At 51.6% G+C, this 15,879-nt stretch overlaps 1 protein-coding gene across 2 annotated transcripts; it reads right to left on the minus strand.

Moving 5' to 3' along the window:
- Positions 1–1,038: 1,038 nt before the first annotated feature.
- On the minus strand, positions 1,039–15,294 carry SV2A (synaptic vesicle glycoprotein 2A). Of its 2 annotated transcripts, XM_070497775.1 has the most exons (13): positions 15,143–15,294; positions 10,540–11,516; positions 8,866–9,046; positions 7,911–8,062; positions 7,663–7,796; positions 6,906–6,995; positions 6,546–6,656; positions 6,278–6,366; positions 5,434–5,598; positions 5,086–5,219; positions 4,062–4,268; positions 3,303–3,462; positions 1,039–2,877 (listed from the first exon to the last, which is right to left on the minus strand). In XM_070497775.1, the coding sequence occupies exons 2-13, from the start codon at positions 11,159–11,161 to the stop codon at positions 2,694–2,696; spliced, it is 2,229 nt and encodes a 742-aa protein (XP_070353876.1). In that variant the 5' UTR covers positions 11,162–11,516; positions 15,143–15,294; the 3' UTR covers positions 1,039–2,693. The 2 variants fall into 2 exon arrangements, with proteins under 2 accessions (XP_070353876.1, XP_070353877.1); XM_070497776.1 differs by lacking the exons at positions 10,540–11,516; positions 15,143–15,294 and adding an exon at positions 9,504–9,666.
- Between the last annotated feature and the right edge of the window lie 585 nt (positions 15,295–15,879).

Consider the following 15,879-nt stretch of genomic DNA (forward strand, 5'->3'; position numbering starts at 1 on the left):
ACTGTGGGACAACAGATCCCTAGAGCTTATTCATCTTGCTTAACTGAAACTTTATGCCCATTGATTAGTAACTCTCCATTTCCTTCTCCCCCAGCCCCTGGCAACCACCATTCCACTCTTTGATTCTGTGAATTTGACTATTTTAGATCTGTCATATAAGTGGAATCATACAGTATTTGTATTTCTGTGACTGACTTATTTCACTTAGCATAATGTCCTCATCGTTCATCCATCTTGTCACATATTGCAGAATTTCCTTTCTTGAGGCTGAATAGTATTCCATTGTATGTATATACATTTTCTTTATCCATTCATCTGTCAACGGACATTTAGGTTGCTTCCACATCTTGGCTGTTGTAAATAGTGCCGCCAGGAACACGCGAATGCTAAGATCTCTCCAAGATCCTGATTTCAATCCTTTTGGATAAATACCCAGAACCAGGATTGCTGGATCATATGGTAGTTCTATTGTTAATTTTCTGAGAAACCTCCATATTCTTTTCCAGAGCAGCTGCATCATTTTGCATTCCCACCAACAATGTGCAAACGTTCCGATTTCTCTACATCCTCTCCAAAACTTTTCATCTTGGTTTTTTTGGTAATAGCCATCCTGACAGGTGTGAACTGGTATCTTGTGGTTTTGATTTGTATTTCCCTAATGATTAATGACATTGAGCATTTTTTCATATACCTATTGGCCGTTTGTATGTCTTCTTTGGAGAAATATCTATCCAAGTCCTTAGCCTATTTTTTTAATCAGGTTGTTAGTTTTCTGCGATTGAATTGGACATTACCCCAGGTTGTCAAATCTGGGAGACTCAGAGGGCCCTCCATCTGTAGAAGTGGAAAGGGCACAGTAGAGAGGCCAATTTAGGACACAGTGTGATGCATCATGTTATTGTGACACATCGTGTTATTCTGGCCTTGAGTTTGGAGTGAGGAGTTGCTTTTCCATCTCACCATCTTCCCCTCTCAGCACTGTCAGGAGCCGGAACAGAGTGGGATGTAGGTAGAGAGGCAAATAAGCAGACAGAGCCATTTTGGATTTTAAGGATTTGTTTCCTTTTTATTTTTCAATATTTTTCATTTCATTTTTCACATCAATGGAGTTGGGTTTAGGGTTCCCCAGGAGAGCAAGGGAGATGAATGGGTCCCTCCAGGGGGTGCAGGGGAGAGGGCTGCGTCCAGCAAGTGAAAGCTGAGGAAAGGGAACACTCGTACCCTGGGCACTGGAGGAGAAGGCAGTCCTTTGAGCACAGACACCAAAGAATTAAACAGTCACCACCTGGTTGTGTTACAAAATGGGGGGAGGGAACATAGGGTGGGGCACCAGACGCAGCATGAGGAGGGCAAATTTGAATTTCTTTTTTTGTTGTTTTCATTTTTTTCTTTTAACATTTTACAAACAGCTAAAAACTACAACACATCACAGCTACAGTGGGAGGAGGGTGGGCACCAAAGAAAGCAGCCACACAGAGTAGGGTAGGGCAGGGGCAGCTTAACCTACAGGGGCTACTGTGTGGAAAGGGGGAGATGGGGAAACTGAGGCTTCTGCTCCCTGCATTAGGCGTCCCAGGTTTACTGCCCAACCTCTTCCCACTTGAGAGGATTTACTGGGAGGGCCCCTGCTTCCTGCCCCCGCCCCAGCTCCTTGTGCTTTTTGATCTGCTGGTTTGACCACATGCCTGGTTTCTCTCCCTCCCCTGCTCCCTTGCCTGTGAGCGGACAGGTTGGGGGTGGAAGGGCAGCTGTGCTCTTCCTGTCTGTGCTATAGTGGGTTGAGCCTCTCACTCCAGAGGAGGCCTGTGCTTCTCGAGGGGGGAGAAGGTGGACCTTATCAGGTGCCCTCAGATCTCCCTAGACTGTGGAACTCTTATCCCAGCCTGGCCTAGGGCTCCTCCCTCCCCAGCCCAGCACAGAAACAAGATTAGGGGAGGTGCTATGGGAGGCAGGGTTGTGTGTGTCCATGGAAGTTACCCTTGGCTTGTATTTTAGGACAGTATAGTGACACCCCCCACCCACGGCACATACACACGCATACATAAGTGTACACACGCATTCACACACACAGTCCTGCTGAGCTGCCTCAGAACTTCATATATAAATAAATAAGAATCAGAAAGCTAATTTCATAAAATTCAGGCTTCTTACTTGTAGCCCAAATTGAGGGAGAAGTGGAGGCCAGGGGGCTGAGGTTTATTGCTACTCCCCCAGCATCCGACAGGAGGTGTGAGAGGGCACCGAGGCCCTTCCGACTCTAAGTTCTTTTGGTCCATGGTCTACACCAAGCCCCAGCCCCCGACATAACCATATGCCCGTGGTTTCACCCGGGCCTAGGCAGAGGGAATGAGGGGGAAGGCAGGAAGCCTGTTCTAGAGCCCCTGGAGCCGGGAAGAGCAAGGGCCCCTCACTAACACTGGAGGAGAAGGGTGGGGCCAAGTCTTCTCTTGTGCAAAGTCAAGGGTGGTAGGAAGTGGGGGGTGGAGCTGCATCCCAAAACCGAGATGAGGGAGGCTTCTCTGTAGTCCCTGCCCACGAGGTCACACACATGCACACGCACACACACACGGCTAAGACACCAAACACGGGAGTGAGGAGTGAGGGCTCCGGGGGCCAGGATGGCAGGGCAGGGAGGGGGAAGAAGTTGTTGGTCTCACAGTGTGCCTGCCACCCCTGGAGCCCCAGAGACCCCCTCACTGCAGCACCTGCCCCCGGGTCTCGGGCAGCTTCAGGGCCAGAGAACTACCGAGAGCAAGGGCAGCTGAGGCAAAGAGGATGGGGGCAGCCTTGGTGATTCCCACAAATGACGTGAAGATGCTGATCCCCAGCACAGCTGCCAGCTTACACAGGGCATTCAGGAAGCCGAAGGCTGTGGTCCTGCTCAGGAGTCCCCCAGCGCAGCAGGCAGCAAGGAGGGGCCCCGCCCAGGAGTGAGACAAAGGAAGAGGCATGGGAGGATGTGGGGGAAGGGTGGGTAGGCAGGGAAGTGAAGCAGGGATGGCAGGCAGTGTCCAAGAGGGGGAAGGAAGGACAGAGAGATCAGAGAGGTGAGAGATGCACATCAGAGAATATAGATATATTGGGAGGCAAGGAGGAAAGCAGACCAAAAACTTAGGTTAATAATTAAGACTCCCAGGAGTGAATACAAAAACTACCAGCTTTTAGAGGAGAAACTCAATGGGAATGTGCCCCCTTTTACCCCTAAAGAGGCCTTTCCCATTCGGCCCCCCTTCCTCACCCCACTTCTCCCCTGCTCTCCAGGCCCTAAATCTGCTGCCCTGCCCCTACCACACTCCAACTACCTCTTGTCCGAGGGGTAGAGTTCGACAGTCAACACGTCCAGCGCGTTCCAGGATGCAATGCTGACACCCCCAAAAAGGCAGAGCAGAGCAATCATGGCTGACTCGCTGTTCCCAAAAGACAAGAAGAAGCAGGAGACACAGGACATCACGCTGGAGCCAGCTGGAGCGGGGAAAGGAGAGAGCAGCATGAGCCTGGCCACGGTGATCAATCAAGTAGTGTAGAGGGTAGCCCAGGATGAGACTCTTTTTCCCAAGGTACCCAAAAGGAAGGCTTCCCACTCATCCCCAATTTCCCTTATAATTGTCTTTTTATTAATAATATCAGTACCAACCATTTCTTCAATGCCAGCTATGGGCCAAGAAATTCAGTGCTTCATGTGCATTAATCTAATACGTCAACCCTATGAGGCAGGTACTGTCATCACCCCCATGTTGCAGATGAGACAACTGGGCTCACAGAGGTTCAAGAACTTGCTGAGATTCCTAAGGTAGGTGGTAGAGCTGAGATTCAAAACCCATAAGCTCAAAGTCTGGGCTCTTAACCATTTACTATTCTGCTGACCTCCTTTGCACCCCAAAGGAGCTTCCACACCAGGCCCTACCCCATCGTTCAACCAGCCCCCCAAGCAGAAGACACGAGAGAGAGAAACTTCTCTGGCTAAGCTCTTCCACAGACTAAGGTGAGAAGCCTGCTGACATCCTCCCTCGACCCCCGCCCCCTCATCAGTTCCGACACACCACCCAGCCTCTCCCCCTCACCAAGCATTCGGAGCCTGCCAATCTTGTCCATGAGCAGGGCAGACACGATGTTCCCAGGAAGCACAGCCAGTGTCCCCAAGAAGCTGACAAAGTACACCATGTAGGCACCTTCGCCCGTCCCTGTCACGTCTAGTGGGCAGCCCTCCTTGTTGTGCAGGAATGTGCTGTTCACCAGACGGCTGTTCACAAACTTGTACTCAAACAGGTCTGGGGGCAAAGGCCAAGACAGGCAGGCGGTCACGGCAAATGTGAGAGGGAGGCTGCTCCCGCTTACGGCTCAGGGCTCTGCCCTTAGCAGTGAGGGATCCCACAGCAAAACATTCAGTTACTCCACGAGAGGAACCCTTCCAGCAGAAAATGACCACGGCCTACCCAGTGAAACAGTGTGACTGGCTGTTTCCAAGCGTCCTTATTAATAGTCTGCTTCTGGTTCATTCTTTTTGTCTTCCCTAGCTAACTACAAGCAGTAGCAGTGCCATGGGTTTAGGAAAAATCGCTGAGAAAAATATTTAAAAAGTCCTACCCATTATTTTTTACTGCAAGGTGGGAAAAGCTCACCTAGCACTCCATTTAGAGGTGGGAAAGCTCAGTCTAGCTCACAAACCAGCATTTCATGTACATATAGTTTGAGAATCACTGTAAAGAAACGGACTAATGCAATGATTCCCAACACTTTTCCCCACTAAACATCACTTTTGCTGTTTTTCTTTTTCCCTAGGACCTGTTTTGAATAATTTTTTCCCTCTTCAAAAGTGCGTTAATATCACTACAGGTTCATTTTAATTCCAGCCAAAGGCAAAGAAATTTGATGTTTTTGTCAGATGTTCTGTCACAGAAAAATGTTCAATTTCCATTAGATTTTTGGAATTACTCGTGGTAGCTAGCAGGCCCCCATACATCCTTTCTCTAAGGCTCCAGAAAGCTCAGCTTGAGCACCCTGAGCTGGGGAATGAGGGAGGTTCCTTCTCCCTCCCCAAGGTCCACCCCACCCTTTGGTCTGACAGCCACTGCCACACCACCTTACCAGTGTTGTAGAACACAGTGTTGATGAATGTGCAGTTGCGGAAAAACGTGTTGCTGGAAGTGACGTCCTCGAAATAACACTCTTCAAATAGAGAGTCCTCAAAGGACACTGACTTCAGACGGAGCCCAATGAACCTGAAAGGCCAGGGTGATGTGAGACACTCCCCCCTCCTCCTCAGAGCCGCCCCCAAGACTCACTCCCTCAGTGAAGTAATGGGAAGCTGCAGCACTGAGGAGAAACCACAGGGTGTTTGCCCGAAAACACCTTGTCTCCGAACTCCCAAACTCATAAAAGAGACAAGGGGTAGAAGGGACAGGGGAGGAATGAAGCGTAAAAGTCCCCACATACTTGTCATTGAAGTACTGTCCCCCTCGGTGGATTTGATTCTCCAAGGTGAAGTTGAAAGTCACATGTTCTACACGCTCCCCAGGGAACACTTTGGTGCGGGCCGCATAGTCCACCGCCTGGAGATGGCGGATCATGTCGGGAAACCAGACAGTCAGGCCATAGTAGCTGAAGAGTCAAGGGCGACGGAATCAGACAGGGCTCAGGGATTAGACCAGGCAGTCCAGAACGAGGGGGAAAGAGAGGATCAGCCCATGTCAGGACCTTGCTCACCTCTCCAGCCCCATCTCTCACGACTCCTCCCTTCACCAACAGCTGTGGGTCTGGGGGATTTTAGGTTCTTCCAGCCCACCCACCATACTCTTTCTTATCTCTCAGGCGTTTGCTCCTCTCTCTGCCTAAAACAGTCTCCCCATCCCACCCTCAGTCTGTCTAACTCCCATTCATGCTTCAGGACTCAAATCCCCGCCCCACCCCTGGGCTGGGAAGTCTTCTCATATGCTCCCAGAGCACTTTGTACTTCCCCACACTGTTGCACTCATCACGCTGCTTTACAGCTAGTTTTGTCTAGCTCTCTGGCCAAGATTTAAACTCCATGAGGACTGGGACCACTTCTGTTTCAACCCAGCACAGTACCTGGCACAGAACAGAAACTTAATACTGTTCAGCCTGTAATATAAGTTTGTTGGATTAATGAATGAAGTAGAGGAGCGGGGTGGAGGATCGGGGGGATCTGAACAGCACCTTCCCTCATTATTTGCCCCGTTCATTTCCATTTTCCCCACCTCTCTCCCAACCCACAACCACTACATCCACCCCATACCACCTGCCCCACCCAGCTCCTCACCTGAATGACATGGTGAACCACACACCCATCATCATCAGAGTGATGCGTCGATATTCTGGACCAAAACAAGAGAGGAAATTTCTCCAAACCTAAACAGAACAGAACAAAGTCAGGCATTGGCTGCACTAACTTCTAGCATCCCAGATCCCCATTTTTCTACCCTACCACTTCCCTTTAGTTCACCCATCACTCCTGCAAGCTTGAGCCCTGCCTTCCTCTCCACCTCTCCCATTCCCTTCTCTCTCTCCACCATCCCATCCCCCATTACCTGTCCCCCTAGGCTCAAGGCCCGGACCCCCCAGCGCTGGTACCAGGTCCCTGTGTCTGACTGGATCTCAATCAACTCATCCTCCTGATGAATTGTCTTAATGTGGGTTACCTGGGGTCAAGAGAAGGGGTGAGCAGTCACATAGTCTGTATTTCCCAGCCCCTTCCTGGTGCCTCAGTTTCTTTTGCAGTAGCAAAATGGGAGGCAGGGGTGGATGTGATACCCTGAGAGATCTCGTTGAGGGAGAATGTGGTCAGAGATGCCTAGGAAGGGGGTGGCAGGGGAGGGTATCCAGAGAGAGGCTGGTGGGGGCTGGGGCTACAGTGGCTTGGAGGACTGAGGGGGAAGGCTGTGGCTTACTGAGAAAACACGCTCAGGATGCCCCTTGGCTCGCATGTTGGTGTCATGAACTTGCTTCAGCACCATCCAGGCCTCATCATGTTTCCCATTCTAGAGCCACAGATACAATCCCCACATCCAGGTTAGCCCCACCCTGACCCAAGGTTATAGACCCCCTCCCTCCAACCTGACTTCTAGAGTCATAGGACACAAAAAGCCTCCCACCCCTAACCCATGACCTATGGACACATCCGACACCCACTCTGAAAAAGCCCCAAGTAGGGGCACAGCAAGAAATAATCAGACTTGGGCAAGAGTTGGGGGAGTCTAGGAGACAGATGCAAACACAGGCCCTAGGGATCCCCTGGGACAATGGAAAGAGAAAAGCGAAAACAAGGGAAATGATGATATTGGGCAAGTATGTAGTCAGAGAAGGGGCAGCATCCTAACCCTGCTGAACCAAGATATAGCTGGGGGATGAGGGGAGGGGGGAGGGTTATAGGAGTAGAGGGTAAGAACTTCTCTTGAGCTGTAAAGTCAGGGCCAGGGCAAGGGCCCCTGCCTGCAAAGTCTTAAGCCACCCATGAGTGAGCAGGTCCCCTTGTTTCTCCACCCACGAAACCTTTCTGAAGATATATGCCAAGACAAAGGAAGCAAGATAAAGTCCCCAGGAGTATGGACCCTGTGAGGAAGGCAGGCAACCACATACGATCAAACCAAACCCACAGTGGGTGTTTGAACACAGGAGCCCTTCTGCCCTCCCCCCAGCCCTATTCACCTCCAGGAAGAAGCGAGGGCTCTCAGGCTGTGTTGTCAGGGCCCCGATGGCAAACACAGAAGGAAAGGCGCAGACAAGGACAAAGACCCTCCAGCTGTGGAACTGGTAAGCGGACCCCATCTGAAAGCTCCACCCTGGCAGGGAGAGTCACAGCATCAGCACAGAGGCCAGAGGCTGGGAGCTCCCACCACAAGGAGCACAGGAGAGGAGGGAGAGAGTCTGGGGTGTATTCCCTGGGGACTGCTCACCGTAGTGGGGGATGATGGCCCAGGCCATGGCAGCTGCGTATACTCCACCAATCATCCAAAACATGCAGAGCCAGCTCAAATGCTCCCCACGTTTCTCCTGGGCCAGAAACTCCGAAAAATAGGAGAAGACAATGGGGATGGACCCTCCAATCCTGGAGGGCATTGCAAGAATTCAGCATTGGAAAATGGCCATATTCCTGATCCCCTGCCCCAGTGCTCTGGATCCCCAAGCCCCTTTCATCTCCCAGACCTCTTTAAAGAGACTTCTCACACATAGAGCCTACGAGCTCCCTCACCACGAGCCATCAAGCACCATCCTTGGGACCCTGGGTAACAGGCAGACAGGTCTCAGGGAAAGGGAGAGAACAAACATTGAATCTCGAAGATGACTAGAGTTGGAAAGGAAGGAAGATAATTGCAGAAAAGAAGGGAAATCTTCAACGAGAAAAGATGGGCAAAGAGGGGTCCTGAGGGCAGGCAAGTGGGAGCAAGCCAGAAAAGAGCTTGGAGACAAGGCAGAGAATGCATGCAGGGGGAAGTGTAGGAGTGGGGTGAGTCAAGGCTTCAGAGTTCTGGCAGCTATGGGTATTAGCAAGGTCTGTGGTCAAATGCAGGAAATACCAGACTCCGGGAAGCGGGTAACTCGAGGGTCCACAGGGGCCCAGAGGTGAGGCTGCGACTCACTAGGCCTCTTCATGGAGCCAGGCTTAGAATGGAACTAGAGGGTAGGGTGGAGGACTCAGGAGTGGACCAAACATGGAATGGCATTCTGGACAAGCAGTAGACAGGTCCTGGATAGGGAGAAGCTGGCCTGAAGATGGTGGGAGGAGAAAGGAATTCATTCATTCAACTCATACATATGTGAAGTGCATCTGGTGTGCCTGGCACTGTGCTGAGCCCTAGAGATATAACAGTGACCAAGGCACAGTTCTGCCCCCTCCAGGAGTTTACTCACCCGACCCCAGAAAGGAGGCGGCAGAAGAGGAAAGTGCCATAACCCTGGACGAAAGATGAGAAAAAGGCAAAGACACTGTTGACTGAGAGCGAGATGAGCAGACACTGTCTCCGACCCAGCCGATCAGCCAGACCTCCCCAGAGGAAGGCTCCCACCATCATGCCCAGGTAGACGATGAGGCCTGGAAGGAGGAAAACAGAGGCAGAAGGGCTCTGAGCAGACACACTTCAGCTCTCACTCACTGAACATTAAATGAGCTGAAACTGCACAGAATGGATCAAGGATCTGAAGGACTTCTAGAAGCTAAGTCTACCCAGAGATGAGAGCAAGTGAGAGAAGATAAATTGTGTGAGCAAAGATGGCAGCCATCTCTGCAAGCCAGAGCTTCAAAAGTTGGAATGCAGGTATGAGAGAATCCCAGAATTCTCCTCTTTCCCTCCCTCTTGCTCTCTCTTGCTCGCTCTCACTTCTCACTCTCTTGCTGTCTGTGACACACACACACACATGCACAACACCCCCATCTCTGGCTTGCCTGGAATGAGAAATGGATCTGCCTAGATTCCCAGACCTTGCCAGGGTCCCCTCTATCCTCCCTGCCTTGATGCCCTCAAAGCTGCAGCAGGTGTCTCTTGTGTTACCTGGGAAAATAGTTCCATTCCTTCAATCCTCCCAGGAAATCCCACACACAAAATCCATCCTTTACTCCTTCCAGCTCCAATACTTCTGGTCCTAAAACTCTCCTGTTTCTTACTTCCTTCATAAAATTCAGAGTTGGAACTGATCTTAAAATTCATTTACTGCAGGGGCCGGCCGAGTGGCCGAGTGGTTAAAGTTCCATTCGTTCCGCTTCACGGGCCTGGGTTCAAGGGTTCGGATCTGGTCACAGACTTACTCCACTCATCAGCCATGCTGTGGAGGCATTCCACATACAAAATTGAGGAAGACTGGCACAGATGTTAGCTCAGAGCTAATCTTCCTCACACAAAAAAAAAGGGTTCCAAAAAAATCATTTACTCCAAAGTCTGCCTATTACCCATGCCTAAGCCAAACCCCAGGGAGAAGAAACCAGCCCAAGATCTCATGGCAACTTCATAGCAGAACAAGATCTAGATCCTTTCTGAGTGAGTCTAGGGGGGTTCCTCCCTCAGGGTCCCCAGTGATCCTTCCCGACCCCTGAACAATCCCAAGCCTGACCGAGAACAAGTATAAACAGCTTCTCTGCCTGAAGGCCCAGGATTCTCCTCCAATACCCACCACCCCAAACTCACCCTCCTCACTTAAACCAGGGATACTGACTTTTTATTCCTCGAATCAGGGAAAGGGAGAAAGACAGCAAGAGGGAAGGCTCCGAAGGAACACTAAATGAGGCCCATCCCACCATGGGCACCTCCTGCAAAACCAACTGAGCAGACCACCACTCAACCACTGGGCCAAGCCCCAGCCCAGCAGCCCTTCCCCCAGGCCCCTCGCACAAACAACCTCACTATGACCCAACTCCAAGAGGAGGAGGTGCGTGAGGGGATAATGTGCAGAGGAACCTTGAGCCCTCTGGAGACATCTTGGGAGCGGGGTCCTAGGGAGCCCAGTGGTGAGGGCAGGAGTAGTTCTCAGGAGCAGAGGTGCTTCCAGAGTTTGGGGCAGGACAGGGCTGGAGTGCCCCCCAATTTGTCTTACCCAGCATTCCTTTGTTGGAATCAGACAGGCACATGTCTTTCTCAGCGCTGGGCAGCACGAAGCCCACCACAAAGACCTCGACACCATCAGCCATCAGCGCCAGACCAAGCACGAAATAGAGCGTCCACTGGAAGCGGCCGTGACCACACTCTCGTAGGATGGCTTCATACTGCTGGGCCAGTTCTTCCCGTTCTTTTCGCCGTTGTGCCTCCCCTCGGCCCCCAGGGGGGCCCTCCCCATCACTCAAGCCCCCCCTCACTCCAGCCAGGGGTGTCCCATCCACCATCCGCTCGCCTTTGCCCCCAGACTCTGCCCGGGGGATGCCCTGATATTCTCCCTCATAGATCTCGTCATCCTCATCGTGGCCCTCAGTGGCATCACTAGATGCGCCAGCTTCCTCCTCATCCTGGGCCCCTTCCCCACGGTAATAGCCATCAGCAGGGGCAGGGAAGTCATCATCATCATCCTCCTCCTCAAAGCGGGAGTAGGATCTGCGGGAATATTCATCCTGGACTCTGTCCAGACCCTTCACCACCTTTTTGGCTGCATGCTTCTTGACTTCCTTGGCAATGTCTTTGGCCCCACGGATGAAAGCCGCCCGGTCTCTGAAGCCCTCTTCCATGATGGGGCTTTGGGAAGACTTCACCAGATCTCTCCCACTCCCTGATCCTTATTCAGCTTTTGCTCAAGGACTTGTGGAGTCAGAAACACCCTTCCCCCAGTTACTTAGATGAAGTGTGTTTGAATATCTTTGGGCACAGATTAGGAGAAAATAGGACCTGGCCAGTGAGTGTCTAGAAGGAGAAAGGAGGGAGAGGAGGTTTGGCCTACATCCAGTTCAGTTGGGAACATGGGAAAGGGGGAGGAGGCCTGGGGGAAAGGGAAGGGGAGGGGGAGCCAGGTTGGGGGTGCTAAACTGAGAAGCCAGGATAACTCAGGAAAGACCGCCTACTTCTCTTCCAGGAGCCTCTGGAGGTCTAGGAAAAATAAGAGGGAGAAAAAAAGAGATTGTGAGGACTAAGATGGTAAAGAAGGCCAATACAGACCTCCTGTTGACCCAGATCCCCACCTGGACCATGTGGTACCGAGATGGTCTCCTTGCTCCAAGCCCACACTGAATAAAAAGGGATGACTATCGGGGCCAACTGTGGGTCATTCAGTATAAGCCCCCTTAGTCTGACCTTGGATACTCCAGAGACTCGGTCACCTATCCAGAGCCTTTCTCCTAACCCTGATCAAGATCAGACCCCTTGCTTTACCACCCACCTGCAAAGAACAAAACAGGAAATATGAGAAATCAGAATTCCCTCCACTAGCCTGGTCTGGGTTTCTTATTGGAGGTGGAGCTTGGGAAGACTGTGCAGAAGGAGGACCAAGTCCTTCAATCTGTTGCCTTTAGTCCACTGCTGGCATCTGAAGGTGGGGCTTCCACAGCCCTTCCCTCAGGCTGCATGTTTATAGGCCTCACAAGGAGGAGTCCTCTCCCAACATAGGCCAGTGGGTAGAAGCTCCGCTTCCAGAGTCAGACAGACTTGGGTTTGACGTCCTCCTTCAGCACTTACTAGCTAAGGGACCACGGGCATGTTTCTGAACATCCAAGCCTCAGTGTCATCTTACTGAAGAAGAAGAGAGTACGGATTAAATGACGTAATGTATATTGCTCCTTCCCATAGTATCTGGCATATAGAAAGGGATGAATAAATATTAGCTATTTCTCCTTATGGTGATAGCAATGTACTGAGATATCCTCTACTCCCTCATCAGACCACAGAACGAAAGCCACCTCTGGACGCTCTTTAGCGTGAGCAGCAGAAAGGGATACTGACAAGCAGAAAGGTCATTCACCACAAAGCACACGACAGTCACACGACCTAGGTTGAAATCTCAGCTCTGCCATTTACTTACTAACTGATCTTGAGCAGGCTACTTTACTTCCCTAAGCCTCAGTGTCCTTATATTTAAATTAGGGATGAAATAGTTCTCTGAGTCAATGTGAGAATTTAATCTGACAGTAAAAATTCTATAAATACTAGTTTCTTCCTTCCTATTAGATTGAAAAATGTGAAAGAGGCAGGAAGCAGCAAGGGAAAAGCTGGGGGTCATACTTGGATGCTGTTGCCCAGTATCCTCCCAAAACAGAGTTTCGAGACCCCTCTGCCTGTATTCAAACTAATTCCAGGAGCTTGGTCACTTGTCTCCCTCCAGACAAACAAGGAAAGAGTCAAAGAAAAGGGAGACCTGGAGCCTGAGGACATAGAGAAGAGGGCAGATCAAAAGCTAAGAACGAGGTGATGACTGGCTGCCCTACCTTCCTTCAGGACATCTGACAAAGCCCCCTTTCACCAGTGGGGGTGGGAATGGAAATGACTGATCAAACACATACATTTCCAATATGGAGGTCTATGGTCCACAGTCACACCTCATTCCTCCAGGGGCTCCCTTTCTAATCTCCCTTAATCCTTCCTGCTCCTCCTCCAGGAGTCAAGGAAAAAGGAGTCCATAAATACCGCACTGCGTAGGAGGCTGGTATAGAATGAAGGGGGCCTTGGGCCTCCCCCCAAAAAAAGACATCCTCTAGAGCAAGGCATAGGAGAATCCCCACCCCTACCCCCCGCCCCAGCTTCCTTCATAGAAGCAGAGGAAGCAGGACTAAATTTTGATCAGAGATCATTCCCCTAAAAATATCCTGCCACCTTCTGCTCCCACCCGCCCAGGGCCTTCAGTAAATGTCTCACACACACACACACACACACACACACACACAGTAGCCCTGCTGGAAGAGGGTAAGTCATGCTATGTGGTTCAAAGGGAAGAACTGGCAAGCAGAGCCTTACCCCCTCAGGACTGAAGTGAGCGGTGGACCACAATGACCAAAACCAGTGACCCCTACGTCACCTTCTTTTCCTTGTGGTTCAGGACCCAAACCATCCCCCATGAAAGAGAGGGAACTGTGGAATCCTCTCATTGCATGACTGTTTGCCTTCTTCTCCTTTCTTTCCCCACTAGGATCTCCCCCCAAACCCTGAAGGAGGTAAATGGACCCACCAGGAGCCACACCCTATGTTTGTTAACATTATTTACCCCCGAGAGGTAGGTGTAGGGTAGAGAAGGCCCCCAGAGCCATGGCAGGATATGATGGCTCAACAGCCAACTCCCCCAGGGCCAACAAGCCCAGGAAGTCAGGAGGGAGAGAAAGAAGACAAATTCTTTGAGCTGGTGAGGAAGCAGTGCTATTTTTAGCCCCCAAAGCAGCACAGGGTGGCAAAGCCTGTGGGAGAGAGACAAGACTTGGAGAGGTGGAGGTTAAAGGAGACAAGATTCAGGGTTACATGGTCCTTTAAGGTTGGCTGGCTTCACCTGACCGGAAAAATAGCCCAGGAGGTTTTCTGCAGCGGATGGAGGGAGGCTGGGGGGACTCCTGAGCAAATGCTTCCTTTCAGGACAACTCACTCAGCCCTGGATAAGAAGGGGGTCCAGAAGCCCCTCCCCCAATCAAAACCCCTGACTTTGGAGCCACCCAGATTCCCCAGCCCACCCTAGCCCGAGTCACAAGGTTGTGAAGAAGTAGTCACTTATCAAAACATCCACAGGGGTTGGGGGGGTATGATGGGGGAAGAGATGTGAGAGTACCCCTCCCGTTACAGCTGGGTAATTGCGCCTCAGGCGCCCCTCAGCCCCTACTCAGGACAGCCAAGGCTACACCTTCTCTCCCTACATCCCACCCCAGGGTTAGGAAGATGGAGCATCCACAATGCTGAGAAAAAAACAGATGAAGGTGTCAGCTGAGAATGCACACGGAGGAATACAGAGGCAGAGAGGCAGGGAAGCAAAGAGAAACCTCCACATGCACAGGCATAGAGACCACCCCTACCAGCATTTGCCGCACCCCCCTCCCCATCTGCCTCTGCTCTGGTATAACTGATGAGCCCCTAGAATTGACTGAACCGATTCTCTGAGCACCTCCTCCCCTCATCCCCTTGGTCTTGCTGCTGGACAAGTGCACATCATCACACAACACCCCTTCCCCCCACGCCAGAGAAACTGCCTCCAGGCCCCACCATCCTGCCCAACTCTGGTCGTTTACCATCTCTATCTACCCAGCATCTCCATTCTTCATTTCCCTTCCCTCCCTCCTTCAACTGCCCTTCCTCCTCTGCCCCACCACCCACCCAAGTCCAAGCGAGCAGACTGAGGCAGCATCCATTCTCCCGCCCCAGCCAAGGTCATTTATCATTCATGGGGGGGGGGGGGGCGCGCTAGGGTGAGGAAGGGATTGGAGTTTGAGGGAACCCTATCCCACCTAACAACCCCCTCCCCCGTTAATATCTGAGGAGGGTAGTAGGGACTTGGCTAAGGTAGGGAAAAACACCCATCATGTATGTATGTGTATATATATACACACACGCACACATATATATATACTGATCAGCACATCAACTGAAATAAATGTCCATTCAAGCCACCACCAATCCCCTCACCCCTAAAGCGGGGACGGTCACCCTCCCCACAAGCAAAGCATCGGAGGATAAAATGGCTGCAAGGCAAGGCAAGGATGCTCTGCCCGGGGCGGGGTGGAGGTGAGAGATTGAAAGAAGGGTCTCACCTGGGCTGGGTTCCCCAGATAAGGGAGTCCCTGGTAAGGGCGGGGGTCCCCGCCGCTGGGGCTGGCGACAGCGGCGACTGCTCCGGGTACCACGGCAAGCGGCAATGCAGACCTGCCCCCCCACGCGCTCCGGCCCCGCCTCCGCCCGCCTCACCCCTCCCCCCCTCCACCCCCCAGAGCCACTGAGCATCGGGAGAGACCATTGTTGGGGGGGCGCGGTGAGGCAGAAGAAAAGAGGATGGCGAGGGTCACAGGGCTCCGGGAGAAATGATGAAAAGGCTAGGAGGGGTTGTCACAGGGACAGCTTGAGATAACACACAGCTCTCCCAAGTGAAAGATGAAAGGAACTAAGGAAAGAAATAGTGATGTCAGGAAGACAAGTGGGAAGACAGAAACAGAGGTGGTGATTGAGGCAGCCTCTGCCTCAGTACTCCCGTCCCAGAATGGCAGGACTCACGAATTTCAGGGGCTCTCACTGCCTTAAAAGCACCTCCCTTCCCCTTCTCCACTACTCCAGCCAAACTCCATTCCCACAACCCTCTCCCAAATACAGAGGCTCAGACTCCAAGTTGACCTGGCTATTTTAGAAAAAGTAGGAATAACAAGGTGTGGTTTCTATCCTGAATTGCCAGAGGCAGAGACTCCTGGATCCCTGCCATTTCTTTTCAGAAACAGTCCAGATTATTTATTTACAGTGCAGACAGACCTCCCACCCTTCATTCGGTTGGTGTCAGAAG

The sequence above is a fragment of the Equus asinus genome, chromosome 25 (assembly GCF_041296235.1).
Source record: "Equus asinus isolate D_3611 breed Donkey chromosome 25, EquAss-T2T_v2, whole genome shotgun sequence".
Classification (NCBI taxonomy): Eukaryota; Metazoa; Chordata; class Mammalia; order Perissodactyla; family Equidae; genus Equus; species Equus asinus.